The 27334-nt window shown below is 56.9% G+C and overlaps 1 protein-coding gene across 1 annotated transcript; it reads left to right on the top strand.

The window, feature by feature from the left end:
* Positions 1 to 89: 89 nt before the first annotated feature.
* Positions 90 to 26038, top strand: SMPD3 (sphingomyelin phosphodiesterase 3). The gene is made up of 8 exons (XM_065899308.1): positions 90 to 223; positions 14999 to 16520; positions 21500 to 21575; positions 21692 to 21847; positions 22638 to 22727; positions 22985 to 23048; positions 24911 to 25073; positions 25292 to 26038. Exons 2-8 carry the CDS (start codon positions 15210 to 15212, stop codon positions 25391 to 25393), a joined length of 1962 nt encoding a protein of 653 aa, XP_065755380.1. The 5' UTR covers positions 90 to 223; positions 14999 to 15209; the 3' UTR covers positions 25394 to 26038.
* Positions 26039 to 27334: the final 1296 nt, after the last annotated feature.

Genomic DNA, 27334 nt, shown 5'->3' with positions numbered 1-27334 from the left:
CCCACACCCTCTCCTTGGCGACGTGGAGGGTGTGGCGGTGCCTCCGGTGCAGGTGCGGCCCCTCGGTCTCTGTACCTGGGTCACTTGTACTGCGCTGCTCGGTGACTGTGGAGGTCCGGACACCTCTGTGAACCGCTCATCTACTTTCAGGTCCTTGAGTTCACGCAGGGAGTGCTCCCTCTTCAGCCAGAAGGACAAGAAGGTCCCTGCGGCCCCTCCTCAGGTGAGAGGAGCTTCTGGAAGGGGGAGGGGGACGGGAGGGGGCGCTCCAGGCCTCCCCTCATAGGCTACTTATTAATGCTTTATATAAAGAGGTGCTGTGTGAGATTGTTTGAGAAAAGGTTCTGCTGCTTGGATAAAAAGTTTGAAAACACAGCTCTGGGGTAAGCAATCTGGGGCAAGCAGTTTGGTCCCATTCTGAACCGACCCGCATGTGGTTCAGTGCCTACAGAGGGGGTATGTCTGACACACCCAAATCTATGGAGAAAATCCGAACTCCTTCAGTAAGTAGGAAAAGGATTGAGGCAGCACTTCACAATAATGAAGGAATACAATTTAAATATCCTGGAAATTGTAATCAGATATCATTACCCATTAAACTATTAAAAAAAATTTTTTTTTAATGCTAAAGCCCAGTGCATTTCACGGAAAGGATGCTGTGAAACAGGCACTCTCAAACAACCTTGGAGAAAAGCAGTTTGGCAATATGTATCAGAAGCTTTAAAGTTTACCTCGTAATTCTAGTCTCGAATCCATCCCAGAGAAATAATTCAAGCTACTACAATAAAAGTGGAAACCAGAAACACATTTTCTGACCCCCTGACAGTTGGGAACTTCAGTCCAGGAGCCAGGACAGCAAGACCATTATAAGAACCTGCTTCCTCCCAAATATTGGTAAATTAGATGTTTTCACGGTTTCTGGGGAGGTCACCAAGCTGGGAGTAGGGAGATTTGGGGGTCCAAGGTGATGGTGACTGGATGGAAAAACAAAAGAGGAGATGGATGAGGCTGGCAGTCCACAGGGAGGGAGGAAAATTATTAGGGTCTTCACTAAGGGCTCAGTGGGGGTGGGTGACAAATGTAAGCTTCAGAGACTGGAAAGACAGGGTGAGGATCTTGTTTGGTGGGAACTGAGAGGGAAGAACAAGCAAGACAAGGGGGATAGTGTGGGGAACTTGTCCTGGAGGTAGCGGGGCTTGGTGCTGGACAGCGCGCATTTGCATATTTTGCATATCATGTGTATTAAACTTTGGTAAGAAATGAAGAGAGGAAAGGGAAATTGGGGTCTGGTGACCAGGCTACACTTCTTGGGGACTGTCATTTACTTTTCTGAGTCTCAGTTTTCTCATCTGTAGATGGAGCCAACAACATCTGCTTGGGGTGGTTGTACAGCGTAGCTGCACCATCAGTGTCAAGAACACATTCTATGAGATGTGTTCTGTGCAGCAACTGCTCAGATGTCCCAAGAAGTGGACTGTTAGTTCTGCTTTTCTGAGGCTCATTTCTAGTCTCCCTCATGTCTCTGCCATGGACTGGCTCGTAGTCCCACCTCACAGGGAGAGAGTGTGGCAGGGAGAGAGGAAATGAGTTTGAGGTCCTGAGCGGGCCACAGGTGGCCCCAGATGAGCTGGATTGCTGAAGCCACCCTGGCTGGACTCCAGGTCTGCAGGGGGCAGGGCTGTCACTTGTCAATCAGTCATCAGGGGTTCCTATTATCTGCCTGCTCTGTGCCCAACATACAGGTGATGGGATAAAGTACTGAGTGTCTGCAAGGGGAAAAAAGAAGTTGAGTTCCCCAGGACTGGAGGCCAAAGTGGGTGGATGAGCTCCAAAGTTGCTGGTGTCACCATGTGGGCAGGGTCCCTGGTCCTGCAGACACCCTATAGGGCCACACACATAAGGCCTTCCCTCCCTTTGTTTTGAGGTATGGAATTTGCCAACATTGCTCAAGCCTTTTCTCCCTCAGTTCTGTGTCTAGTGTGGTAGATCTGAAAGTATGGGAGGCTGGTTACCTTTCTGGTGTGCAGACTGCAAACATGCAATAAATGCATGGAAACTAACAAGGTCAAGAGAGAAATGGCTCAGTTGAGCCGGGCCAAAGGTCTCTAGTTATCCCTGGGGCCACAGAGGAGGGGACTGGCTGGGGTTTGGTGAAGAGACCATCACTGTGACTTCCAAACCCTGAGCGCCTCCTGCTGAGGCCTCATCCCTTCGCACAGATGATGGCCGCAGGAAACTGCCTCAGCAAAGGCATGGAGGGCTAGAAGGGCTTCGGGGGAAATTGCGCAGGTCGGGGTCCCCGGGACTTCAGAAGTAGGCGGATGCAAAGCAATCAGGCTGCTGGGCCTCGCCCCCCCTTTCCTGTCCTTCTCTGCCAGGTGCATCTTCCTGGGGTCAGCAAGGGCCACTGAAGAGTTTAGCAGGGGAGCAATGTGACCTAATGTGTAGTTTAGAAAGATGCCACCAGCTGCCATGTGGATCAGAGGAGGGAGGCCAGCTGCAGGGGGACCAGGTGATGGCTGTCACAGCATCTAGGTGGGAGAGGGTGAGGCCTGAACTGGGCGTAGCCATGGGAATGGATGCAAGGGATTAGGGAGGCAGAACCGTGGGCTGGGTGACAGGAGGTGGGTATGGAGGAGGTCCAGGGGCCTAGGACCACTCAGGAGACAGAGCTGGTGTTGGGGAAGTAGAGGAAGACAAATGATAAACTTTTAGGGGAAGATAGAGAGCTGTCAATTAAATTCATGGGGTCAGAGGTCAGGAGAGACACCTGGGCTGGCTATCACCTGGGAACAGGTGACCCATGAGAGATCAACCAAGAGAAGAGAGAGGAGGCAGGGGAAGGTCCAGCTCCTAAGGGGTGGGCCAGGGAGGAGGGGACAACAAAGGGCTCGGAGAAAGAGCAGTCCCAAGGGCAGGAAGGGAACAAGAAGGATGGTGGCCCAGGACCGGGGGAAGAGAGCTGAGGGAGAGATGAGGATCAAGCCGCTTAGGCCTCCTGTTGGACCTGTTTCTTAAAGCAAATCTGGTTGAAACTGCATAGACTGTTTTCGCATTGGTGCTGACCTCTGTTCTGGAAATGTTCTTTCCAAATCTCTTCCGGAAAGCCCGGTGAGATACCCTGTGCACCTTCTGTCTAGCAGTGGGGGTGGTGCAGGTAGCGTCAAGCTGGGTGGCTGCCCAGACCCGCAGCCAGCCAGAGGGTCACAGCCAGGGGGTCACTCAGTCCTTCCAGAGTGCAGCCAGCACACACCAGGCTCTCACTACTCTGAGGTCTGCGTGGTATGGGTTGGATGCTAACCGGATTCTAAGCACTTAAGTTAAACAGAACCAACTAGGGGTAAACTGGAAGTGCATGCATTGGAGCCTCTTCTCAAGCCCATTTTCCACAGCTGCTCCTCCCCCGGCGTCTCCTCCTGGCCTGTAATCTGGGATCTGGCGGTCACTGTGGCCATCGAAGGCACAGGCTGGCAGGCAGGACTCCTGAGTGACACTGCCTTCCTCACGCCTACTCTCAGCTCTCTCTGCCACCCCATCTTACCTCCCTCCCTTGCTCACTGCTTGTTTCACCCACCACCCACCACTTTCCTGTCTCCATACCCTCTAGGAGGACCCCCACACACACACTCTAATATACACCCCTAGAAAGCAAGGCTCTGACCCCAGAAATTCTTGGGCCCTTGCTGTGAAATACCCCGAGCAGCATCTGACTCATAGGGAATGGATGCCAAGCACCCCCAGCCTCCCAGCTTGACAGCTGCTGCCCTGCCCCTGCCTCTGCCCCTCATCAGCCCTGGTGGGCACCAGTCAGCCAGCACGACCTGGCAGCGTCTGACCACGCCTGGCCTCTGGGCTCTGACACCCCAGGCTGTTGGCTTCATCTCGAAGCTCCCTCCTCCCATCCCCTGCAGGCCCTGCTTGGCCCCCCTGGACCAACCACATATACCTGCTGTGAAGTACTCTGGCCCAGCAGTGACACACATCACTTTCACTCACAGCTTGTGGGTCAGAGCTAGTCACACGATACCACCCAACTGCAAGGGGACCAGGAGGTGCAATCTTGCCTCATGCCTAGAAAGTAGGCCCGCACTGCTCTAGGGGCCAGAGAAAGCGACGTAAGAGGCCTGTCCTAGGCTTGCAGGCAGATGTGGGCAAAAAGGGAAGAAAAGTCTAACCCGGATCTTCACAAAGGCAAAGCATGCGTACCTTTTTAAGTTAGTCACTCCTGAATGGAAACACATCACTGTCTACACTAGCAATGTCTACACCAGCAATCTGGGGACATGTGGTCTCCATCCAAGAGTTCTTGTCTCCCGTTGCAGAAGTGTAGGATTCAACAGCTAAGAGCAGGTATAGACAGGGCACCACTACCAGAGAGGCAGGGGTTAACTGGAACCCAGAGCCTCAGAAGACCCCTGGAAGCAGTTTTGGTGGTAGCAATTAGAGGGAACTTGGGGGGCTATAGATCCCCATGATGTCTTCCCCACTGGTCTTTGCTGTGGACAAATGACTAATTCACATTCTTATGCAAATGTAGCTCTAAGTCCCACTCCCCAGGGTAGCAGACAGCAGCCCCCAATCCCCTCCCAGTTATACCTTCTGGAGCAGGCCCAGGACAGCCCTGCAGGCAGGTCGGAGGCCTCCCTGAGCAAGCAGTCCATGGTTCGGCCTGAGCTGGGCCATCCTCTCTCAGGAGGTCTTCTGGCTGGTTCTCTCAGAGCCAAGGGCTCCTGTGGTGCCGTGTGCAGAGGCAGGACCTGAGGATAGCAGTGGCCTGGTGTCCAAGGCCTCTGAAAGGGCCCAGGACAAGGACCTCAGCCCTCAGTGGTGAGTGAGATCCAGTCTCAGTTCAGAAATGCAGCCCTCGGGCCCAGCTGCCCAGAGCTACAGGGAAGGGTGGTGAGATGCTGATGTCTGATTTTATTTACTCATTCGCACTGATTTGCTTTTTAATCTTTGCATAAATTCTTCTCTAGGACTCAGTTTGTTAAATGTTCTTTGCATAGAAAACTTCAGGCTGAATGTGAAATGATGCCTTTCAGAAGAATTTTAGCAAGCCTATTCCGTTTTAGGGAGGTTTGTTGTCTTCATCTGTGTTCTCTGGTGCCTTGAAATGCCTACACACTGCTCTGCCAGCCAATCCATTCCAGGAGGAAAGGCTGTATTTGAAACCCAGCTGAACACTGAGTCTGCATAAATCCTGCCATTTGTGTGGACTTGTATTTAAAGTTCCACTCCCACAGAAAGTATGTTGTCCTTTCTTCTTAAGTGAAGTATGTTCCAAGCCTTGTTCGGCTCAGGGACCATTAACATCAGCTCTGTCAGGGAAGCAGGGACTTTGCTGGGACAAAAGCCTCAATAGCGGAGCCTGAGAGAAGCGAGATTCCTCCTAGTGTCCGTCCCTGAGGAAGGACTCTCCTGAGTGGCGCTGGCCAGCAGGGAACTTGTTGGGGGCTGGCACTCAGCTGGTCACAGAGCAGACAACACAGGGCTCACCTGAGGCAGGTGATGTAACCTGCTAGGGAGTTCCAGGATGCCCGGCTTCTGGCCACTTGCAAGGTGAGGCTCAGGCACAAACCTCAGCACCTGGGCAGGCTCAGAGCTCTTGAAGTAGGAGGCCCAGGCCCGTCTAGATGCTCAGCTGTTGGCACGTGACCTCTCCAGTGGTCAACAACTGCCTGCTCCAGTCCTGCCCTGGAGCTGCCCTGTCAATGCCAAGTGGAGCAGACCCTGTGAACAGGGCCATCTCAGACCTGATATTCATCATGCAGGAAGCCCTCACCCCCCAGCACCTCCCCACCCTGGGTTCAGCCGTCGTGAGAGCAAAGGACTGGCAGGCGCCCTACGGGCTTCAGCCCTCAGCAGACTCTAGGCAGACAGATCTGGCTGCAGGCAGGTTCCTGAACCTAATACAAGGGTACATAGGAATGAGAGAAGATGCCGCTCAGGATGGCTCAGGGGTAGATTTAGGTATCAGCCACCTTCCAGCCTTCTCCATAACAGTCCCCATTTCAGTCACCAACAGATGATTCTGGAATGGCAGACCATAGAGGGTAGGGTGGCCAGATCTTTGAACTCAGCCCCACCCCATTATGGAGCCCACACTCCCAGGCAACTGGCCCACATCCCTGCTACACAAGGTCCTGAACCCAGAGGTCTTGCAACTCTAACCACTAGGTTGGTTGGGGCACCCCAGCCCATACAACTTCAACTTGGCTTAAGATTTGCTTTCCGGTCACGCAGGAATTGGCTTTATCTGGGCTTTCTGAGTTCTGACATGGAAATGCCGAGGCTGACTGATTGAAGGAGCGCCACAGAGCTGCTTGCAGCCTGTTCCTATTCTCAGAAACCACATGACGCATTAATAGCTCCCATGGAAAATTTCGTTTTGAAAATTTTATGGCCCCACTGCCTGCATCTGGCTTCTGCAGAGGCCTGTGACTTGGGCTTGCACAAGCAGCCCACAATAGACAGTCCTGTCTGGAGATGGAGGCCCGGCATCCCCTGCACCATCCCCGCCCCTCATTTGGGATAGCAGGGCACACTTTTTGTCAAGCAACCACGCACACGAGGAGGAAACTTCAAAGGCTCCAGCTGTATCTTGAGGGCCTTTGCAACAAGGAAATTAACAGTAGTAGTAGTAGTAATGAAGTAATATTACAGTCGTCCTTCAGTATCCACAGGGGATTGGTTCCAGGACCTCCCACAGATACCAAAATCCAGAGACGCTCAAGTCCCTTAGAGTCAGCCCTCCGTATCTGTGGGATCCGCATCCATGGATACGGAGGAGTGAGGAACCGTGGATTCAGAGGGCTGACTGTATTAGAGACGTGTCAGGCACCATGCTAAGTGCTGCCCATCCATCCTCTCTAACTACCCTGAGATATTGTTACTATGTGTGCTTAACAGATGAGAAAACTATAGCTCAGAGAGTCAGTTAAGCACCTTGTCCAATATCAGAAGGAGGACCTGAACCTGCACTTCTGACACCAGAGTTTGTGCTTATAATGTCTGCACTCCTGTCTCCTAAGGGATGCTCATGGGTCACAAACCACAGGCACCAGGTCTCACCAGGCCTTCGAGGACTCAGGAGGGAGACCCCCTTTTCCCAGTAGGCAAGCCAGGGGGTACCAAGGGAGGTTTGCACAGGAAGGGAACTGATAAGAATTAAGTTTTGGAAAAATCAAGTAGCAGGTATATATTAGTCAGGATTCTTTTGGGGGCAAGTGACAGAAACCCACCTCAAAGTGTCTAGAGCAAAGAAAAAGGTACTTTGCCAACTCGTTAGTTAGAAACTCTGGGGCTTGCATTGGCCTCAGGCACAGGGAAACTGGAGCTCAAAGATGTCACCAGGACTTGACCTCTCTCCTTCCAGCCCTAAGGTCTGTTTTCCTCTGAACTGGATTCACTCTCCAGGAGGGCTCCAGAAGCTTTAGGCTCTTAGTGCTTCCATCTCAGAAAAAATGCAGGCCTCTTTCCCGAGGGGTCCAGGAAGAGCTAGGGTCGTGTGACCATTCAGTGGGGTCAAGAGGCTGCTGGGGTGCCGACCAGCCTGGTGTAGCTCATGGCCCTCCCCTTGCATTGGTGTGGGGCAGCAAAGTAGGTCTGCCACATCCATAGCGCTGGAGCAGGCTAGGATTCGGGCCTGTGTTGGTGTTTGAGACTCCACTGGGAGCTCCCAGGCTGGTGGGGGGCCTTATGTGCAAACCGGCAAGTACCAGATTAGAGGGACAGTTGGGGATATGCAAGGGAGGGAGAGATGGGAGGGGTAGGGAGGCTGGGGAGGGCTTCAAGGAAGGGGAGGCAGGTGCTTTGGACATGGAAGGGTGAATAGACATTTACCTGGTACAGCTGTGTTGGTGGGAGTCGTTGCTACAGCACGTGTTCACACCAGACCCTGGACCCCGGTTCTGCTTCTGGGATGTGGCTTTCAGGGATTAGCCTGGATTTGTCTCACCTGCGTCGCATGGGCAAGCATCCTCTTCCGTCGTTCTTTCTGTCCTCCCAGCTACGAGTTGACTCCAAGTTTCAGCAGCTCAGAGCTCATGTTGCCATGCCAACCCCTCCCCAGCAGGCATCCAGGCAGAAATGGGCCGGCCCTGATCTCAGTGCTGCCGGGGATGCGAGCACATTCTGGTCATCGGATTGGAACACTCCTCTCCGCCTTTCCTGCGGAAACCTGGGGCTTGGCTCAGCTCCTGCTAGACGTGAGCCTTTGGAAACAAAGATGACGAGAGGAGGTCCCTCTGCTCCAGGACTCCCAGCCCTGCTGCCGGGATGAGAGGGCTCAGCAGGCATGAGGACCAGATGCAAGTGGTGTGAGGGAGGGCCAGGGCCCATCCTAGCCCAACATGGGGCAACACCTGACCCAGATTCCCAGAAGTTCCCAAAGTAAGGCTTAGAGATCCCAAAAGATGGTGTGGGCTTCCTCAGAGGGGCCAGGGCTTGCCTTCGCCAGTAGAACTGGGCTGGCTTACTCACTTTCATGCTGCAGGAGAAATTTAAATTCAAAGTCAGCACCCCTAGGACCCTTTGGGCCTCTGTGCAGCTCATCTTGGGGATCAGCACACATGCCAGGTCCACTTCCCAGGGAGATGGAAGTGGGATGGCGTCTCAGTGCCAGTGTTATTTGGCATCCAGTAGCAGAGATCCTGTCCATTGCAGCTCGCCCACGAGGGTTGTTGGGGACCCATCTCTCTATCCTGCCATCTTCACTCAAACAGGACCAGGCCTGGCCAGGCCCTGTTCCTGAGGATGCCCTCCCCAGGGGAGGGCAGATTAGCCAGCCCCAGAGCTCTGAGGACAGTGACTTTGATCAGTCCGAGTCCCCACTTCTCATGCTGTGGTGGCCGCAGGTCACAGGTTAGCAAACAGGGGTCTCCGTGTTGACGGGTCACCACAGATCATCAGTAACCTGCAGAAGCAACTGCGGTATGAGCTGCTTGCTCTCAATGGCCCAGGCATTGCCTGTCTGGGAGTGGCTGGGCCTGTGACCTCCCAGGTGCTGTCCAGGACCTGACCAGCCGCCTCTTCCTCTCCCATCTGCAAACTGTTGGAGCTCTCTGCTCCTCTGTCCATCCTGGCTCCACAGCCCGGTCTCCTTGTCGCAATCAGACCCAGTCTAGTCCTCGCCGCAGGGGGAGGAACAAGTTAGTGAAGGCCAGCGGCTCCGACCTAAGGTGTGGAGGCATCTCTGAGGATCTGAGGGCTCTGCAGGTCAGTCCGGGGCCTAGAAATACAGCGGGCAGGCTCGGGCTGCCCCAGAACAGCACACAGAACCAGCTGGTCCTGTCTGCAAACTCCACTGAGTTTACAGGTCGGGGAGAACAAACAGGGCACACAGGGCCAGCCTCAGGGGAGGGGTGGTCAGGGAGGCCCTGCAAGGAGAGGGGGAGGTAGGGAAGGAAACAGGGCCAGCCATGTTAGTGGCCTGGCCCCCTTTAAATCCTCGTGATAGTCCTGGGAGGCAGGTATTGTTACTCTCATGATGAGACAGAGGCTCAGTGAGCCTGACTCCAGTGCCAGGATTTCATTCAGGTCAGCCTGACCTTTGAGCCCATGCTGAGCGTTGAGCAATGCAGCCAGGGGTGAGGGAGTGAGGCTGTGGTCTCTGCTTCTAGAACAGAGTGTTTGAGTCCTGGGAGCCCTCTCTTGGGCACTCTGTAGACCCCCACTCCTGAGCCCAGGACCTGAGGGTGTCTGGGACTCCAGGCCAGTTCTGGAAACGATGGTATTGGGGCAGAGGTCATCCCAAGCAACCCTAGAAGCCACACACCAGGATTCACAATAGGGATAAGCCCGAGGGTGATGGTCGGCTTTAAAATAGGAACCTGAGAGAGCAATCCTGCCTGCAGGGGTGACTGGCAACAGCTCAGCACACAGGGCCTTTGAGAGACCTGTCAGCCCCACCAGAAATGCCCATGGTGGACTTTGCTTGGCAAAGGTGCCAACCCCAGGACACGGAAGCAGAGAACTGTGGCGGGGAGGAGAGGCAGGTGTTCCTCCCTGGGAGACAGAACCCGGGCCGGGCCAGGCAAGAGAAAGGGCTGGGACTGGGGGCGCGGGCTGGGTGCCTGTGCACCACATCCTGCCCTGCCAGCCCTCCAAGGACTCTCGGGTTCTCTGAAAAGCTGCCAGCCTCCAATGTTTAACTTTGCTCTCCTCTTCCGTGGAGAAAGTGTAGATCGGACTAATTAATGTATTGCTGTTTGTTTACCCTCCTTTCATTTCACTGAGACAAAATAATTAACCACAGAGCTTTAGAAACCAGCTCCATTGGTGGCAATCCCTTTTGTGTCAACTGCGTCAGCAGCTTCTGTGCGTGGATGCAGGGACTGCACGTGGCAGCAGGGCATGTGGGCAGCACCTGAGGCTCCTTATGTCCAGGGCACCGTGGAAGGAGAGGCAGGTGGAGGGGTTCTGGACAGGGGACCCAGGAGAGTTGTGAAGGGCCAGGATGGCAGGCAGGAAGGACTGAGGTGCTCGGATCTACCACATCTCGGAGAACCGCTGTGATGGCCACCGCTGCCCATCGGCCTTCTGGGCTGCCAGCCCCCTCAAATCCATCGATGCCTGAATGGGGACAAAAAACATTCCTATGACCAGCCCAGGGAAGGCAGAAAAGTCACACCTACCACTGCAGTCAGGGCTGGGGAGGGAACTTGCCAAAAAAGGTTTCTGGGGCCACAGCAGAAGTGAGGAGGACCCAGGGCAGCTGAAGAGGGACACTCACCACCAACCAATAGCCCTGTCCCAGCAGATCCTAACCCTGATCAGCCAGTGTTGGGGATGAGCCACACACAACCGAAGGTTTAAGAATTTATCTCAGGGCTTCCCTGGTGGCGCAGTGGTTGAGAGTCCGCCTGCCGATGCAGGGGACACGGGTTCGTGCCCCGGTCCGGGAGGATCCCACATGCCGCGGAGCGTCTGGGCCCGGGAGCCATGGCCGCTGAGCCTGCGCGTCCGGAGCCTGTGCCCCGCAATGGGAGAGGCCGCAGCAGTGAGAGGCCTGCGTACCGCAAAAAAAAAAAAAAAAAAAAAAAAAGAATTTATCTCAGGAAGCCTTTTATGAAGTGAGGCTGCATTTACCTCTGACCCATAACAGAGCTATGGCCACCCCACGGAACACAGGCCAGTTCTGCTTGGAGGGCAGCAAGGCGTGAATAGAACAGACCCTCTCCTTTCCTCCCAAACCCTTTCTCCAGAGCTGTCATCACAGCCAGGGCTCGGCCATGCCTGACTCCTAACACAGTGTGACAGTGCTCCTTGTAGGGCAGACAGCCCCACCCGCTCCACCTTCCCAGCCTCTCAGCCTGGACACAGCAGGGCCCATCCCTTCCTCAGGCCCGCCCTGAGCTCAGCCAGACAGTCCTGATGGAGTTCCATTTGTGGGATCCAGATGTTAAACCACTCCAGTTCCTGCCAGGATGACAGCACAGCATGGAGAGGGTTTGGGGGTCACAGGCAACCCTGGGTGGGTCAAAGAAGACCCCTCCTGCCCCCCCATCCCACCCCGCCAGGAGGCGGCATATCAGCTGGACCCTGAAGAGTTAAGGAGGAGCTGATAGGAGACAAAGCAGGAAAGGAGTCTCAGGCAGAGAGCCCGGCAGGGGCAGGGGCCTGGAGGTCAGACAGCAGTGGGCATCAGAGGTGGTGGAGGAGCCCAGGTGGAGGCTGGGTGGGGAAAGAGGCCAGTAAGGGCAGGAGCACAGAGGACCCTAGACAGAGACTGGGAGACTGGACTTTGTCCCCCGAAACAATGAGACCACCAAAGGGAGAAAGAGTCTAATCGGATTGTTTCGGAAGCTCCTCCGGACCGTGGTGCAGACTGTGGGTCTGGGGCCTGTGGCCTGAGACTGAGCACAGGGGAACGGTGCCGGGTGGGGCAGGGGAATATGGTGTTGGCTGGGCTGGGCTGATGACCTCAGACTACAGAGAAGAGGAAAGGGGAGGGAGACGTGGGAGGGGGTCTGTTCTTTGACACTGGGGCGACATCCAGGGCTCCCCAGGTGTCTGGCCTGGACCCCAACCCCGAACACCTCGGTACCAACTGCAGGCGCTCCTGGCAGCTGGGGCAGCTCCAGACACCCCACCCCACAGGGACAGGACCTGCAGGCTCTTCCTGGGGGCCCAGATGGTTCAGGCGGCTGCGTCCTCTCTTGCAGCTCTCGCTGCAGCCAGCCTGGAGCCAGCTGGCTCCTGTAGGTGTACACTCGGTATGCCGTGGGAGAGGGGAAGGCAAACCCATCAGGCTACGTGGGAGTGTGAGGGGGCTGTCACCCCAACTCCAGGTTAAACTCAAATGAAACTGCTGGGATTTAAAGAAAGAACAAGTGAGTATGTCAGATGGCAGGTGTGGCCTCCCTGGGTAGCCGCCAGCCCCTCCAAGCCTGAGCTGTGAGCCCTGAGCCACAGAGGTGACACAGCTCTGCTGTGGGGTTAGAGGAGATCATGGCACAGAGGGTCAGCACACGTGCAGCAAGTCCTCCAATTTCAGCCACTGTCATTATGAAATTGGTCTTGGGGCCCGAGCCCACCAGTCCGGCCTGAGTTCACAGGGCCCTTGAAAGAGCCAATCACAGGACCAAAGCCATCAGGGTTAGGACATCCCCGACCCGGGGTCTGGCCCTCAGAGGCCAGGATTCAGGCTGGGTATGGGGGAGGTGGTGAAGGCCACTGGCTGAGTCTGAGGCTCCAGGACAGCATGTGGCAGGGAGGATACTGGGGCCGGCTCTCTGGCCTCACCACCAGTGAGCCTCGTTGTTCATACCTGAGTGAGGGGCTCCTGGTCAGATGGCTGTGGTCTGAGTAGACACACCTGCTTCGAAACGTAACCTTCCTGTGTTTGCTTCAAAGTGATTTCCTCTGAAGAAAGTAAAATCTTTGTGAAACACATTCTTCAGAACCAGACACAGCCACCGGCTTAAGTTCATCTTCCGACATTAAGCTCTGTTCCAGGTTGAGCACCACACCCCGACATCAGATGGTGGCCGCAGTAGTGCGACTGGGTGACTGAAACTCCCCCTCCTTACACCATGAGGCAGATCGACCAAGGTTCACTCACCCATTTCCTGAGATCCCGCTGCTGGTGCAGCCCGGGGAACCCCGGCGCCCTCAGTGCAGCTCCTTCTTCCAAGAAGGCCCCAGTTCTGCGGGGAGGTAGCCTCACCCCATGAGCGTTTATGATCTAGAATTGCAGAGATCAGGCCATGCCCAAGGGGGACAGGAGCCCCCAGAGAAGGAACCTAAGCCACCTGGCAAGGGGGACAAAAGGGCTCGTCTGAAGAGGTGATTTCTAAGCTGAGTCTTAGAAGAAGAAGGGTGAGCTAGACGAGGGGCAGAGAAAATAGCAAGGTGTGGACAGGAAACCACATCCGGAGAATGGGAGGTGAACACAAAGAGGGCTGGGGCTGCAGACATGGGTGGGCCTGGCTGGGGAGACACAACGCCCAATAAGTGCTGAGCAAGGCCTCAGTGGGGCTGAGGCGTCTGTGATGTGTTCAGATTAAACAGAGTCTCTCCAGCCATCGTGTGGAGGATGGCCTGATGGGGAAGAGGCCGGGAAAGTGGGTGACAGGTGATGCAGTCCTGGACCAGCACAGGGGCTCCACGGGGGCTTGGGTGGGCAGGAGGGACTGATAGGATGTGGGGACTGAGGGAAGGCAGAGTCCAGATGGCACCCAGGTCCCGGCTGAGGTGACCAGGAAGGCAGGAGGAAGAGAGGGTGTGGGGCCAGGACAGATGGCCCTGTGGACACAGAGCCCCAAGGTGCCATGGCAGAAGCAGGGTTGGGCCCGTGAGATGTCAACAGGAAATGAGTCCCCCAGCTGATCTGGCCGTAAAAACTCTGCGTTATGTTTATACCAGCTGCACCACAGAATGATCACCCTGGGTCCCTGGAGGCTGGGTAAATAGTCCAGACCCTTGTCTTTACTGATTCTACGTTCAGTACAATGAATGCACCTGCGGCCTCTCCCGGCGGGGGCCCTGGGCCTGCTCTGAGACCCATGGCAGCTCCCACACGGGCTAGGGTGGGGACCCGGAGTGGACTCATTCTGGCAGCTGTGAGCCTCAGCTGGGCCCTGGGGCTGTGTGGTGGGAGGGCTTAGGGGAGAAGCTTGGGCCTGACCCTCAAAGCTCCAGGGAGCTTCTTCAAAGGTCACAGGGACCATCAGGGTCTCCTGTAACTGGGTAACTCTGATCATTCTAAAACTTCGGAAGGCCCACACAGTGCCTGGGTCCTCGTCAGGCACTTTCTGCTGGGGCTCAGCAGGAGTGCGACGGCAAAGATGGTCTGATGCTGCAGGCTGGGGCACAGTGAGAGCCTGGTTGTGGAGGGACTCTCCCGTCCGGGGCCCCGCCAGCCACACTGCCCTCTGCCCCAGGACCCCCTGGCCCCTTTTTGGCACTCAGTGACAGGCGGCTATGTCTGCGGCTCCTCTCAGGCTTACCCCTCGCCTGTTTTAAACACACCCCTGGCTCCTGACGGGCTTCAGGCTGCTCCAGGCCAGTGTTAGGCCCAGGCAGCCTCTAGGACCCGCCATGCCCTACATGCCCACAAACTGTGCTCCTCAAATCCTGGGCCAGTTTCCAAGCAATTAGCTTAGAAAGTCAAAATGGTCAGCTAGGGAATTCTCTGGCGGTCCAGTGGTTAGGACTCTGAGCTTCCAATGCCAGGGGCTCAGGTTCAATCCCTGGTCGGGGAACTAAGATCCCAGAAGCCACACAGTGCAACCAAAAAAAAAAAAAAGGTCAGCTAGAGGCAGTCAGGTCACCAGGCAGTTTCCTTGAAGAGAGCCAAACACACAGGCAAATGCAGCATGCCAGGCCCGCTCCTGGTCCCAAACGCCCCACGTGAGCCTGCCAGCTCCGGCCTGGTCCTCAGAACAGTCCTGCTCATGTCAGAGGAGGCAGCAATGGGGTGAGCAGGGCAACAACCCCAGCATCCGACCTGGCCCCCTAAAGATGAATAAAAGACCCCTCACTTTCTGTCTTGCAGGTTCTCCAGCAGCCTTTGGTGGCCCAGCATGGCCCACTGAGGGGAACCATGACTGGCTGGCCAACATGCACCGCTGACCATCCACAGTCGTGTCTCACCAGCACGTGACCCTCCTCCAGCAGCCCCCCACTTGCCCGCCCCGCCCAGGAAAGTGCCTGCACCGTCAGGGACATCATGTAGTAGGGCCGGCTGCGGCGCCCAGTGAGCTGCAATGGTTTTGTACACGACCCCCTTTCCCAACAGCTGTCTGTCCGCCCTGCACGCCGTGTCCTGGGCCCTCATCTTCCCATGCTACTGGCTGGCGGACCGGCTCCTGGCCTCCTTCATACCCACCACCTACGAGAAGCGCCAGCGGGCGGATGACCCGTGCTACCTCCAGCTGCTCTGCACCGTGCTCTTCACACCCGTCTACCTGGCCCTCCTGGTCGCCTCGCTGCCCTTTGCGCTCCTTGGGTTCCTCCTCTGGTCCACCCTGCAGTCGGCCCGCCGGCCCTACGTCTACTCTCGGCTGGAGGACAAGGGCCCAGCCGGCGGGGCGGCCCTGCACAGTGAATGGAAGGGTACGGGTCCTGGCAAAAGCTTCTGCTTCGCCACTGCCAACCTCTGCCTCCTCCCGGACTCGCTGGCTAGGCTCAACAACGTTTTCAACACCCAAGCCCGGGCCAAAGAAATCGGCCAGAGAATCCGCAACGGGGCCAGTAGGCCCCAGATCAAAATCTACATCGACTCACCCACCAACACGTCCATCAGCGCGGCCAGCTTCAGCAGCCTGGTGTCACCGCAGGGCAGTGATGGCGTGGCCCGGGCCGTCCCTGGGAGCATTAAGAGGACGGCCTCTGTGGAGTACGGTGGGCGTCACCCTAGCGACGAGGCTGCCAACGGCCTGGCCTCCGGGGACCCAGCCGAAGGTGGCAGCCTTGAGGACGCCTGCATCGTGCGCATCAGTGGTGATGAGGGGGGCCGGCCCCCTGAAGCCGTCGACCCCCCCTCTGGGGGCCAGGCCAGGAACGGGGCTGGTGGGGGCCCACGGGGCCAGACGCCCAACCAGAGTCAGCGGGATGGGGACTCGGGGAGCCTGGGCAGCCCCTCGGCCTCCAGGGAGTCCCTGGTGAAGGCGCGGGCCGGGGCTGACGGCGGCAGTGGGGAACCGGGCGCCAACAGCAAGCTCCCGTACAAGTCCTCGGTGGCGAAGAAGGCAGCCGTGCGCAGGAGGCGCCACCCGGACGAGGCCTTTGACCACGAGGTCTCAGCCTTCTTTCCTGCCAACCTGGACTTCCTGTGCCTGCAGGAGGTGTTTGACAAGCGGGCGGCCGCCAAGTTGAAAGACCAGCTGCACGGCTACTTCGAGTACATCCTCTATGACGTCGGGGTCTACGGCTGCCATGGCTGCTGCAGCTTCAAGTGTCTCAACAGCGGCCTTTTTTTTGCCAGCCGCTACCCCATCATGGACGTGGCCTATCACTGTTACCCCAACGGGCGGTCCTCCGACAGCCTGGCCTCGAAGGGAGCTCTGTATCTCAAGGTAGGAGGCCTCAGCCAGCAGGGCCCAGAGCCATGGGGGGAGGCAGACTGCAGCCAGGGTCCTCGCTCTCTTGGAGGGCATGGGGCAGACAAGGCCTTTCATGGAGCGGAACCGGGGGGCCCCCAGCTCAGGGACAAGGGAAATAATGCAGGGACAGGAGCCGAGGCTCCAGGCTGGGTGATGTCAGGCAAGTTCCTCAGATCTCTGAGCCACCATTCCCCCATCTGTAAAGCGGGGGCAACGCAGAGCCTACTCACAAGGTGGGGAGAGGCACGGGAGCGGCGAGGCCTGGGAGGTTCCCACGGTGCCAGTGGTGAAGGTGGTAGGCGGTGGAGGCAGGGAGCCCCTTCTCTGAATCATTGCAGACAAATGGCTGTAGGCTTGCAGGCAGGCCTCTCAGGCCCTGGCCGTTACTACACCCGTTGCCTCAGGCCACCAGGCTCACTGGCCAGCACGCCCTCTCCCTCCTGGCTGTCACGCAGCTGCCACACCAGGCCCTCTGCCCACCAGCCCGAGGCTTCACTTCCACAGTCACTAATTAAAGTGAATCATAATTATTTCTGCTAATTTGGATGCAATTGGAGAGCTTTTAGACCATGGTAATTTGGTCATTACGCATTTATCTTCTTCTGAGCCTGACACGCTCAGCGTGCTGACTTTCTGCTCCCCATCCAAAAGCTGCTCTTGGTGCTTCCAGAGTTTTCCGAAGCACCGTTTGGCCAGCTGCTACAGAACGGGGCTTTCCGCCCCCAGAGGCAGCAGCTGCTTCGGGTGCGGATCTTCTCTGTATTCCCCTCAAGACTTCTCAGTTCTCCTAGAAGGGGTCCGTGAACGGAGGGGGCTGGTGCAGCTACTGTGGAGGCCCAGCGTGGTGAGACGCTCATGCCCAGGCCTCAGCTCTGACTGTGCTCGGCCTGTCTAGGGAAGTGCCACCTGTCAGTCAAGCTCCTGCCAGGAGCGAGGGCCCGGCGGATGGTCCACATGGAGCCTGCCAGAGCCAGGGCCACACCCCAACACCCAGAACTCCCCTCCCATCGCTCTGGCTCTTGTGTGGCTCAGCCGGCGCAGATCTGTGGGCCCTGGCTCTCCTGAGATGCTGAAATTGAAGGCACTCCTCTTACAGGAGACCAACCTTCCCATTTTGGCATGTGATTTGTCAGTGTTCTGTCTCAGCAGCCGGAGTGACCTTCTGGGGAAGGAGGTGACATGTCAGTTTGTGGGTGGGAGGGAACGCACCCTCTCCCTCCCGCCTGCCCTACTACAGACCGCTCAAAGGCCAGGGCCCCTTCAAGCCTTCCCCAGCCTACACACCCCCTCCTCCTCTCTTTCCTCAGCCTGGCACCCCAACTATCATGCCCACCAGGGTCCTAAGTCTCCTTGGGACAGCCCCTCTGACGCGGGCTTCCCTCCCACCCCCTACCTCTCTGGCCGTTCCTTCCAGGCTCCTTGTCGCCTGCCCATCCTTTAAATGCTGAAGAGCCCTCTACCTCCTGGATCTAAAACTAGTCTTCAGATGTGTTTAATTTGGTCCACACCATTAAAAAATTTCTTGTGTTGGCCAACATTTAAAAATCAAGCAATTTCACATGAAACTCAGTTTGCAACTTCTCTCCCCACCTTGGCAGATCTGGCGGCACCAGGTCTGCTGCATTCTGTCCAGCTCTCAGCCTGAGCTGGGGGTTGGCAGCCCCCAGAGCAGGTGGCCCCACTTGGCCAGCCCTCTTCATTTCCAAGCTGTTACACCATGGCCAGCCAGCCCCAGGCACCTGCCCGGGGAAGTGGCTCCACAGCCTCCATTTCCGCACTTGCTGAGGACTCTCTTGCCCTGAGCCCAGTCAATCTACCCGGGCTCCCACTTTCACTTTCCAGATACCTCTGGGTCCACCCCATATCTCCAGCTGCAAGATCACTGCCCAGGCCACCATTCCTCTGCATCCACCCAGATGTTTTGGGCTGTCCTCTCATTTCTAACCTGTCTTTCTCATGTCCCAAGTCTGACTCCTTTTACCCTCTTCCTGCTGCCTCAGGGAGAAGTCAGCCTTCACCCGGGCCCCTCCAACCTCCCTGGGTTCTGCTCCAGCAGCACCCTGAGGGGCCTCCATGTGCCGATCCCCCTTGTCTTGGCTGCCCCACCTCAGTGGAGCTCTCCTCAGCGGCGTCCAGCACAAGCCAGCTTTCCCTCGGGGGTTCCTCACCCCTGGCCCCAGATGTCTTGCTGCCCGCCTCTCCCGTCAGACAGAACTCGAGAGCAGAGCCGTTGTGCTCGGCACAGCAGACCCAGCTCATATCTGTTGGCGAGAGTGTGCCTCTTTCTCTACGTGGAAGAGTGAAATAAGTGAGGTTTCAGGAACCAGGCCAGCCCCGGAAGGGCCCAGGGGCTGGAAATGTGCTAGCCGGGCTGCTCCCTTCACCCGGGGCTCCCTGTCCAGCCCTGCCTTCCCATTTACTCTGCAGAGCTTCTCATCCTCGAGGAAAGTGTGCTTTCCTGCTACCGAGACGCCCGGAGAAAGGAGGGAGGGAATGGACTGGCTTCTGCCTCAGGTGTGACAGAGCCTGATTCTGGGCCCTGCTCTATTGACAGTCTTTGTCCACCAGGACTAAAGGCACAACCTCTCAGAGTGATTGTTTGTTTTTTGCAAGAGAAACATGAGCCTCTGAGGCTCCCGAGGACTCAAGCCCCGGGAATCAGTTAGGTCCCAGCACATAATAAAGTGGATCTTGGGGAGCTCACAGGACTGATGGAAGGAAGAGGGCAGGGGGCTGACATACCTTGTTCTGCGTGTCTTCCCTCCGGGCGGGTTCTCCTCAGCAGCAGGGCTGAGTGGTGCCTCCCTGCACTTGTCTCCGTCCCCACCCAGGATTCAGCACAGGCAGGTGACATGAAGTGCTGAGCGAGTGAGGGGCTTATGCACTAAAAGCCTCAAATGGGCAGTTGTTGAAAAGCGTGGCTCAGTCACCAGGAGCTCAGAAAGCAGTGTAGAGCAGGGGGAGGAATGGGCATGAGCCAAGAACGTCAGATTTGAGCATCAGATTTGAACCGGCCTGAGCCACCAGAGCCTCATGACCCCGGCCACGGATGGTGTAATTTTAGTATAATCCTCATAGTTGTTGTAAGGCTGTAGTAAAGCCGCATCCGTGAAGCGCTAGGCATGGTGCTCACAGCGTGAATGTTATTACAGAGCAGGGAACAGACTCCTGGCCTGAGGATGCAGACAGCACCACCGTGTGGCCTCTGGGGGCACTGTGGTTTTAAAGCTGTGTTGTGTTTTTGCAACAGGGAGAACCAATGGTGTGTAATTTCCAAGGGATTCCAGGGGTGGGGGTACCATTGGGCAAAGGTCTGGGCCTGGAATATGGACAAGAAGTGAATGGTGAACATATGAGCTTACAAACAGCCCCAAATCCAGGCCCATTATCAAGTAACCAGACATTCATCTGCCTGGGCACTGGAAAAGGAAAGATGTGCATCTATCCAGGCTGGAAAAGGGGATGAAGAGCTGTAGAAAGCTAAGGGTGTTTGATGACAAGAAAGACCTCATGGAAGAGAATACCACCAACCTGACTTCAGCAGCAGAGAGAAGGATGGAAGCCTCCCGAGGCTCTCAGAGCGGAGGGCCCGTGATGAGTCCAGGCCACTGTTAGCTGGAGGATGGGCAGAGCTATGCTCAGCAGAGGCCAGGGGCACCCGCGCTGCTGCTGCATGCACCTCAGCCAAGAACTGGCCTCTAGAGTCACCCTCCCTGGAGACTTCCCGAGGTCCAGGGTCTCAACATCATAAGAAACCCAGTCTGGAATAGATTAGTGAAATATGGGGAAGACAGCTGAGGCTCAGATGGGAGGAAAGCCCAGAGAGGAAGAGGATGTGGATTCAACCAGAGGCCTCTGGGAAGGGCACCTGAGAATGGTCTGGGGAGCACGCCAGGAGGGACTCTTCTGTCACAGCCTCCAGCAGAGGGCCTGAGAACCCACAGGCTAGGTTGCCAACCCTCCCCTCCCCGACCACAGCCCGACAAAGGCTCAGGCTTGCACCAGGCTCACCACTGGGGGCCGAGTTGTCTGTGCTGTACAACTGAGTTGCTCGTTTTCATTATGCCAACCCATGGAAACCGTCTGCCAGGGTAACCTGCAATTGGGCAGGGAGTCAGGGAGGAGCCCTCGGCCCCACTCCACCTGCCAGGGACGCTGTCTCCAGTGAAGGAGGTGAGCAGCAGGCAAGGACCGAGGTTGGGGAGAGTAGAGCGTGAAGAAGCCCCTGTGGAGGAAGGAGGACTGGGCTCAGGATGGAGGCCATGGGGTGCCTGGGGCCAGCCATGACATAGGTGCCATGGAGACACCGGCCACAGCTGTCATCCCAGATCTGGGGACTAACAGGGGACCACAATCAAAAAGCAGTTAAAATGACTGCTCATGAAGCCAGAGAGGCAGAGACTGAGAAGACAGAGCCGAAGGCAAGGTCCAAGGCATCTCACAGTGGACGAGGGTGGTGGGCTTTGTGGCTGCACTACATCCCAGAGGGGAGCCTGATTCAGACTTCACAGGAATGGGCTCCAAGCCATGATCAGGTCCAGGGTGTGACCAAGGGGAGGAGGAAAGAGCCACCAGGCAGGAGTGGACAAAGAACCAAGGGGCTGGCACTTCAGGGTCATCCATGTGGACCTTCTGGTCACCAGGAGACAGCAGGGGTGTGGGGAGCAATTTCTGCATCTCTCTCCTGTAAAACCGTGCCTGAATTGTCGGTGGCACTCACCATGCCACAGGCTGGTACTTCTTCATGCATCTGCCTCCCACACTGGAGCAGAAGTTCCTAGAAGCAGGACATGTGCTGTTCTTCCCAGGGCCCCAGTCTAGCCAGGAGTCGACAGAGCTGGGCTTCTGAGAGTTTGACCTGGCTGGGGGCAGGAGTCGCCAGTGTCCCCTTGTGCTCAGAGAAGTGCTAACTCATAGGTCTCATCACCAACACCTTGCTTCCTCCCCTACAGGTGCAGGTAGGAAATACACCTCACGACCAAAGAATTGTCGGGTACATCTCCTGCACACACCTGCACGCCCTGCCAGGTAGGGTCCAGGGGCCCAAGCTTCCGCGGGTGGGGAATGTCCCCTCAGAGTGTTGGGACTGGCCTGGCTGGGGCCTGGCAGCAGCTTCATCATCTCTCTGTGGTTCTGCCGCACAGAGGACAGTGACATTCGGTGTGAGCAGCTGAACATGCTTCAGGACTGGCTGGCTGATTTCCGAAAATCTACCTCCTCGTCCAGCGCAGCCAACCCCGAGGAGCTGGTGGCATTTGACGTCGTCTGCGGAGATTTTAACTTTGACAACTGCTCCTCTGGTGAGGCGTGCTCCTCACCATTAGGGTCGGCCACTCGGGGAGGCGTGGGTTCCAGTCGCAGCTGGAAAGACCGGGGTCAGGCAGCTCAAGTAACTTCCTGCTCCTCCAGAGCATGGGGGTGGGACATTTAGCAAGACTATGATTTCTCTGCCCCCGAGAATTCCTAGAATAAGAGGCCTTGATCTCCCTAAATAGCTCAGAGGCCACCTTGCTGGAGACAAAGAGATGCCCCACAGATGAACCTCTGGCAGGGAAGGCTGGGAGCCTCTGAAACCCAGACTAATGGGGTTAGCTAATGATACTCACCAAGTCTGTATTCAGCTCTTACTTTGTACCAGGCACAATTCTTTTTTTTTTAAACATTTATTTATTTGGCTGTGCCGGGTCTTAGTTGCGGCACGCGGGAACTTTGTTGCCGCGTGCAGGATCTTTTTTTTAGTTGTGGCACGTGGGCGCTTTTAGTTGTGGCATGCAGGATCTAGTTCCCTGATCCGGGATTGAACCTGGGCCCCCTGCATTGGGAGTGTGGAGTCTTAACCACTGGACCACCAGGAAAGTCCCACCAGGCACAATTCTGAGGGCTGTTAAAGGGGGCATTCTCAAGGACACAGAAACCCAGTGACAGATGAACCACAGATCCATCTGTCTGGGGACACAAACCCCACCCAGAGGCAGTTACCTGAGGGACAGGGACCTGGTGACTCTGATCAGACTGGAACCAGGGGCAGGTGGCCCTCTAGGACAGGCCAGACACCCGGAGCTCCTCAGCACTCCCTCCCTCCCTTCACAGACGACAAGCTGGAGCAGCAGCACTCCCTGTTTACACGTTACAAGGACCCCTGCCGCCTGGGGCCTGGGGAGGAGAAGCCATGGGCAATCGGTGAGCTGGGGCTGGGCACGGGCTCTGGGGTGGGAGGGGAGGGGGACTGGGGCAGGGGAGGGGACTGCCGAGGCCTGACACCCCATGGGCTTCCCGGAGAGACCTGCCCCCAAGACCTCACTGCTGGGGGGAGGGGGGGCACTCAGTTGCCCAGCCCACAGAAGCCCTGGCCTAACCCTACTGGCCCCAGGGAGGCAGCCCTCCTTGAGGCTGGCTGGGCCCTGCCCGCAGTGACCACTCTCACCCCTTGTCCCCAGGTACCCTATTGGACAAGGACGGTCTCTACGACGAGGAAGTGTGCACCCCTGACAATCTGCAAAAGTAAGCACCCAGCACCCATGCTGCTGCGGTCAGCCAGGGTAGGCAGATCCAGGCAGCTCTCAGGTCTGGGATGAGCACCAACCCAGAAACAGGTGTGGAGACATGGGCTCTGCGGGCAGACAAGAGTGCACAGCCCCATGGGACGACGCCTGTGAGAGCCTCAGGGAGGCAAGCTGGGGGTGGGCGGAGGCCGTGGTGGACCTCATGCCCCAGGGGTATCCTTACCAAGAAGAAGCCTCCAAGTAGGCCTGGGGCCTCGAGGTGGTGTTTCCTACACCAGCACCCAGAGTCCGGGTCCACTCTACCAGAGCTTGGCCCGCCCTGAGCCCCAGCCTGCCTTGGGCACAGGAAAAAGGACCAGAATCTCCGAGGGCGAGGCCAAGCGCTGCAGACACCCCTGCCGAAGAGCCCTGGGGATGGCATCTGCTGCAGGAGCCCGGCAGCTGGTAGCCACCCATTAGGCAAATAAAAACACGAACAGAGATAAGACAAGCCAGTCCTTTTCAAAGTAGAGACAGTTCCATCCCAGCCAAACTGCATTCTTGAACCCGAGACTTCCAAAAACGACACAGTTGAGAGGCCAGCAGCAGAGCCAATTTATAATTCACATCCTGAGACTGCACAGAGCCACGGCAATGGCTCCTTGCAGCTAATTTGAGCCAATTAATTATAGACTAAACTTGAAACATCATCCTATGCCGAGAAAATTATCTTTTTATGAGATGATGATTTAAAAATGACTATCAGTAACTCTTAGATCATTGATGCTGGAATTAATTATCAAAGGCAAAGGACAGTAGTGGATTACATTTCTGAGATATGACGACGTTCTGCGTGTCATTAGTGTTATTTATCTCAAGGCTGACAAAGACCCTGCAGAAATCCATGTTTGCTGGCTGTGCCTGTCCAGGTGCCCTGTCCATTTGTCCAGGCGTTAGCCGGGCAGGCAGGCCTGTGTAGTGTCTCTCAGTGGCTGCACCTCTCACTCCCAACATTGGCCTGCATCTGCCCTCTGAGATGGGGTGTTCCTTGAAGTCTCCTTACCACTGATTTTCAGGCTCTGGAGGAAACCTGGCAGGAAGCAGATGGCAGTCAAGGAGTCAGAAGACCCGGACTCAGGGCGTAACATTCCACCTGAGCGCCCTGCCCTCCCTGTAGATCCCTGACCAACACATACGCATCCCTATCAATTTCCTTCCACTGAGAAATGGAGCGACAGCTGCATCCTACCTTGTTCCTTTCTTCACACACCTGGTCCCCAAAGTGTTCTGGGGCCACAGTCATCATTCTTGTGTTAGGAGGGACAGTGGAGGCTCAGAGGCTTGATGGCAAAGCCACTCAGGGACTGACTGACACAGCAGTCCAGTCCTGGGATGGGGTCTGGTTGTCTCCTGGCTCCCCTGGCCCCCTGCTGACCTGAAACAAGAGTCATGGGAGGTCTGGGGACTTCCAGAAGAGGAAGGTCCCTGAGGCTCACTGCAAAGATGAAGTTCCCCAAAACAGGACACTCTTAGCTCAGAGCAGAAACCATCCTGGAGAGGGGCTGGGCAGTTCTGTCCCCAACTTGGTCACAGGCTCTGGGTGGTGCCAACGTTCTAGTTCAGAAAGGGAAAGAGTGCTGCCAGCCCACGGTGGACACGGGACACTCCCAGGCAGATTCTGGAGTGGCCCAGGTCGGTCAGGAACTCAGACTCAGGTGCGGTCTCTGTCCATCCCAGTCCCTTTTGGGGCTCACAGGGAAGACAGATCTTAAATGCAGGGGTTTGGTCTGACTTGCGGGCAGAACGCGGCTCCACACTCAGGACCTGGACCACAGCGGGGGCGGGGCTCACCTTGCCTTCCTGTGCCTTCTGTGTGAGCAGGGTCCTGGAGAGCGAGGAAGGTCGTCGCGAGTACCTCGCCTTCCCCAGCAGCAAGAGCCCCGGGGGAGGCCAGAAGGGACGCAAAGAGCTGCTGAAGGGCAACGGCAGACGCATTGACTACATGCTGCACGGGGAGGAAGGACTGTGCCCAGACTGGAAGGCCGTGAGTCTGGGCTGGGCTGGGCTGGGCATAGGGGACCCTAGCCCTGCACCCCTTGGCAGCACTGAGCTCTCCTCTGGAAATGGGACGTGCCCATCCAGGAGGCCTTTGGGGCCCATGGATCCTCCCACCCCTCTGCCTTCAGGAAGGTCTGGGCCAGGCCTCTCCTTTACAGGATGCCCTTTGGGTCTAACTGGGATGTTTCTCCTCCCCCCGCCCAGGAGGTGGAAGAATTCAGTTTCATCACCCAGCTGTCGGGCCTGACAGACCACCTCCCGGTGGCCATGCGACTGATGGTATCTGCGGGGGAGGAGGAAGCATAAATGGGCCAAGTCATCGCGAGCAGCAGGGCCTCCGCCAGCCCTCTGAGCCGCAGTCCCTCCCTGGCCATGTCCCCTCAGCGAGCACCACCCGTGCTGGGGGAGGCGGGCAGGGGCCTGGGAGAGCTGCAGCCAGTCCTGGGTGAGCTGGAACCAGCGCTGCCCAGCACCTCTGGGCACTCGCCATGGACAGGAGTCAGGCCGGCCTTGGGAGTCCTGGCTGCCCAACCAGTGCCATTCTTTCAAATTGTTATTTTCTACAAATCTACAGCACAACCTAGTTTGTAACCCGTGGGTTAGTATGAGAACCGGGTTTCTGTACTCTTTGTATCTCTTTTCAAGCTTCGTCCAGGGTTCATTATTTTTGTCTGCTGCCATGTTGTCTCGCATGCCTGCACCCTCGCATGCACACTGCCCGCATGCCATGTGCCACGCTGTAGCCACAGACCCCTCACTCAGGCCTCACCCAAGGCCAAACTCCAAACACAATCAGAACCAGCCAAAGAAGCATTCCTGGACACACGGCCGCCGGCTCGCCACCTCCAGCCTGGACAGCTCATGAGCAGGGACCGTGAGGGCTGTGTCCAGTTACCAGCAAGCCCAGGCTCTTCCCCAGGGTCTTGCATTCAAGGGCGATTACATTTTAAAGAAAATCAAAAAAGTTAACAAAAACAACCCTTCACTTTAAAGGGTCTGCAAGCCACGAGGGAGAACGCTGCTCTTCCCAAGACAGGCACAGCAGAGCCTGGAGCCTCCCTTGGAGACTCCAATCTGGGCAATGGAGCCATAGACGGGAATCCAAGGAAAGAGCATCACTTTTTTACAGGAAAAAGGGCAACTCACGGCATTAGGGGGGAGGGGAACTTCTGGTTTTGAAAATGATAGATTTGTAGCTTCTCTTCTGTCAAAACCAACACATCCTCTTTCTGCCTGATCCTGTCTCCCCTCCGGACACCCTTCTGGTTTGGGACCAATCTTTTCCTGGGGACTGTCCCCATCCACGTGCTGGCTGAGCTCAGGAACCGTCCACCTGCCTCTGGGTGGGGCTGCGGCTCTGTCCTCCCAGGCCAATCCTCAACAGCGACCCGATCTAGGGGCCCTGGACAAAGGGGCTGGAAACCAAGGCACAGAGCAGCCTGTCCCCTCACCAGCGTGCAGGCCGGGGGTGGCAAGGCCAATGGCCACTGCTCGCCCCAGGCAGGGAGTGATACTGGCTGGCATCCACTCTGCCACCATGTGACCAGGGCCAGCCCCAGGCGCACGCGCACAGCATGGCAGAGCCTGCAGGTAAAGCCCACAGCTCCTCATCCCACGGCAGCACTGCCTCTGCCCACTGGCCTTTTTAAACTCACCTGGGGACGCCCCCCAGAGTCACGCAGGGAGGGTTTTGTCTGCTTCCAGGTGCGAGGCCCCTTCGACTCTGGGAGCTGTTACTGACAACTCCCAATGGTCTCCCCTCTTCACAGCGCCCCAACCAATGTGCCCGCCTGGCTCGAGGCCAGTTCTGCCCAACGAGGCTGGGGACACACTAGGACCATGCTGCCAGGAGCCTCCTGGTGCCAATAAGCTGATGCTGTGCCTTGTCACCCACTGAGCTGCAAGAGGGACCAAGAGGGGGCCAAGGCCAGAGGCCAGGCCTGCACTGGAGTGAGACACTCCTGAGAGCCACACTCACAGTGCCACTGGTTGGTCTGAATGCCCCTGGCTGGGGCAGCAGCTGAGCTGAGGGCCTCACTGCTTGGAGCACTTCCCTGGCCAGGCCCCCAGTCCCACCCCCAAGTCAAGCCAGGAGGGGCTGCTCACCGTCTAGGGTGTAGTCCTCCTTGGGCTCTCTGCTGCACCCCTCCTCCAAAGCTGTGGCTCTCGAGGCCCTGGCTAGGCTTCACTGGGTCAGAGGTCTCCAATCCCAGGAGCAGCCAGGAATCTGCTCACAGGTGGAGCTCA

This window comes from Phocoena phocoena, chromosome 20, assembly GCF_963924675.1.
Source record: "Phocoena phocoena chromosome 20, mPhoPho1.1, whole genome shotgun sequence".
Classification (NCBI taxonomy): Eukaryota; Metazoa; Chordata; class Mammalia; order Artiodactyla; family Phocoenidae; genus Phocoena; species Phocoena phocoena.
This window is presented reverse-complemented; position numbering and strand designations above follow the sequence as displayed.

Coding starts and splice junctions, on each gene's coding strand:
- SMPD3 (XM_065899308.1), top strand. CDS start 15,210: ATGGTTTTGTACACGACCCCCTTTCCCAACAGCTGTCTGTCCGCCCTG. Junction 16,521..21,499: donor AGGGAGCTCTGTATCTCAAG/GTAGGAGGCCTC, acceptor CCTCCCCTACAG/GTGCAGGTAGGAAATACACC. Junction 21,576..21,691: donor ACACCTGCACGCCCTGCCAG/GTAGGGTCCAGG, acceptor TCTGCCGCACAG/AGGACAGTGACATTCGGTGT.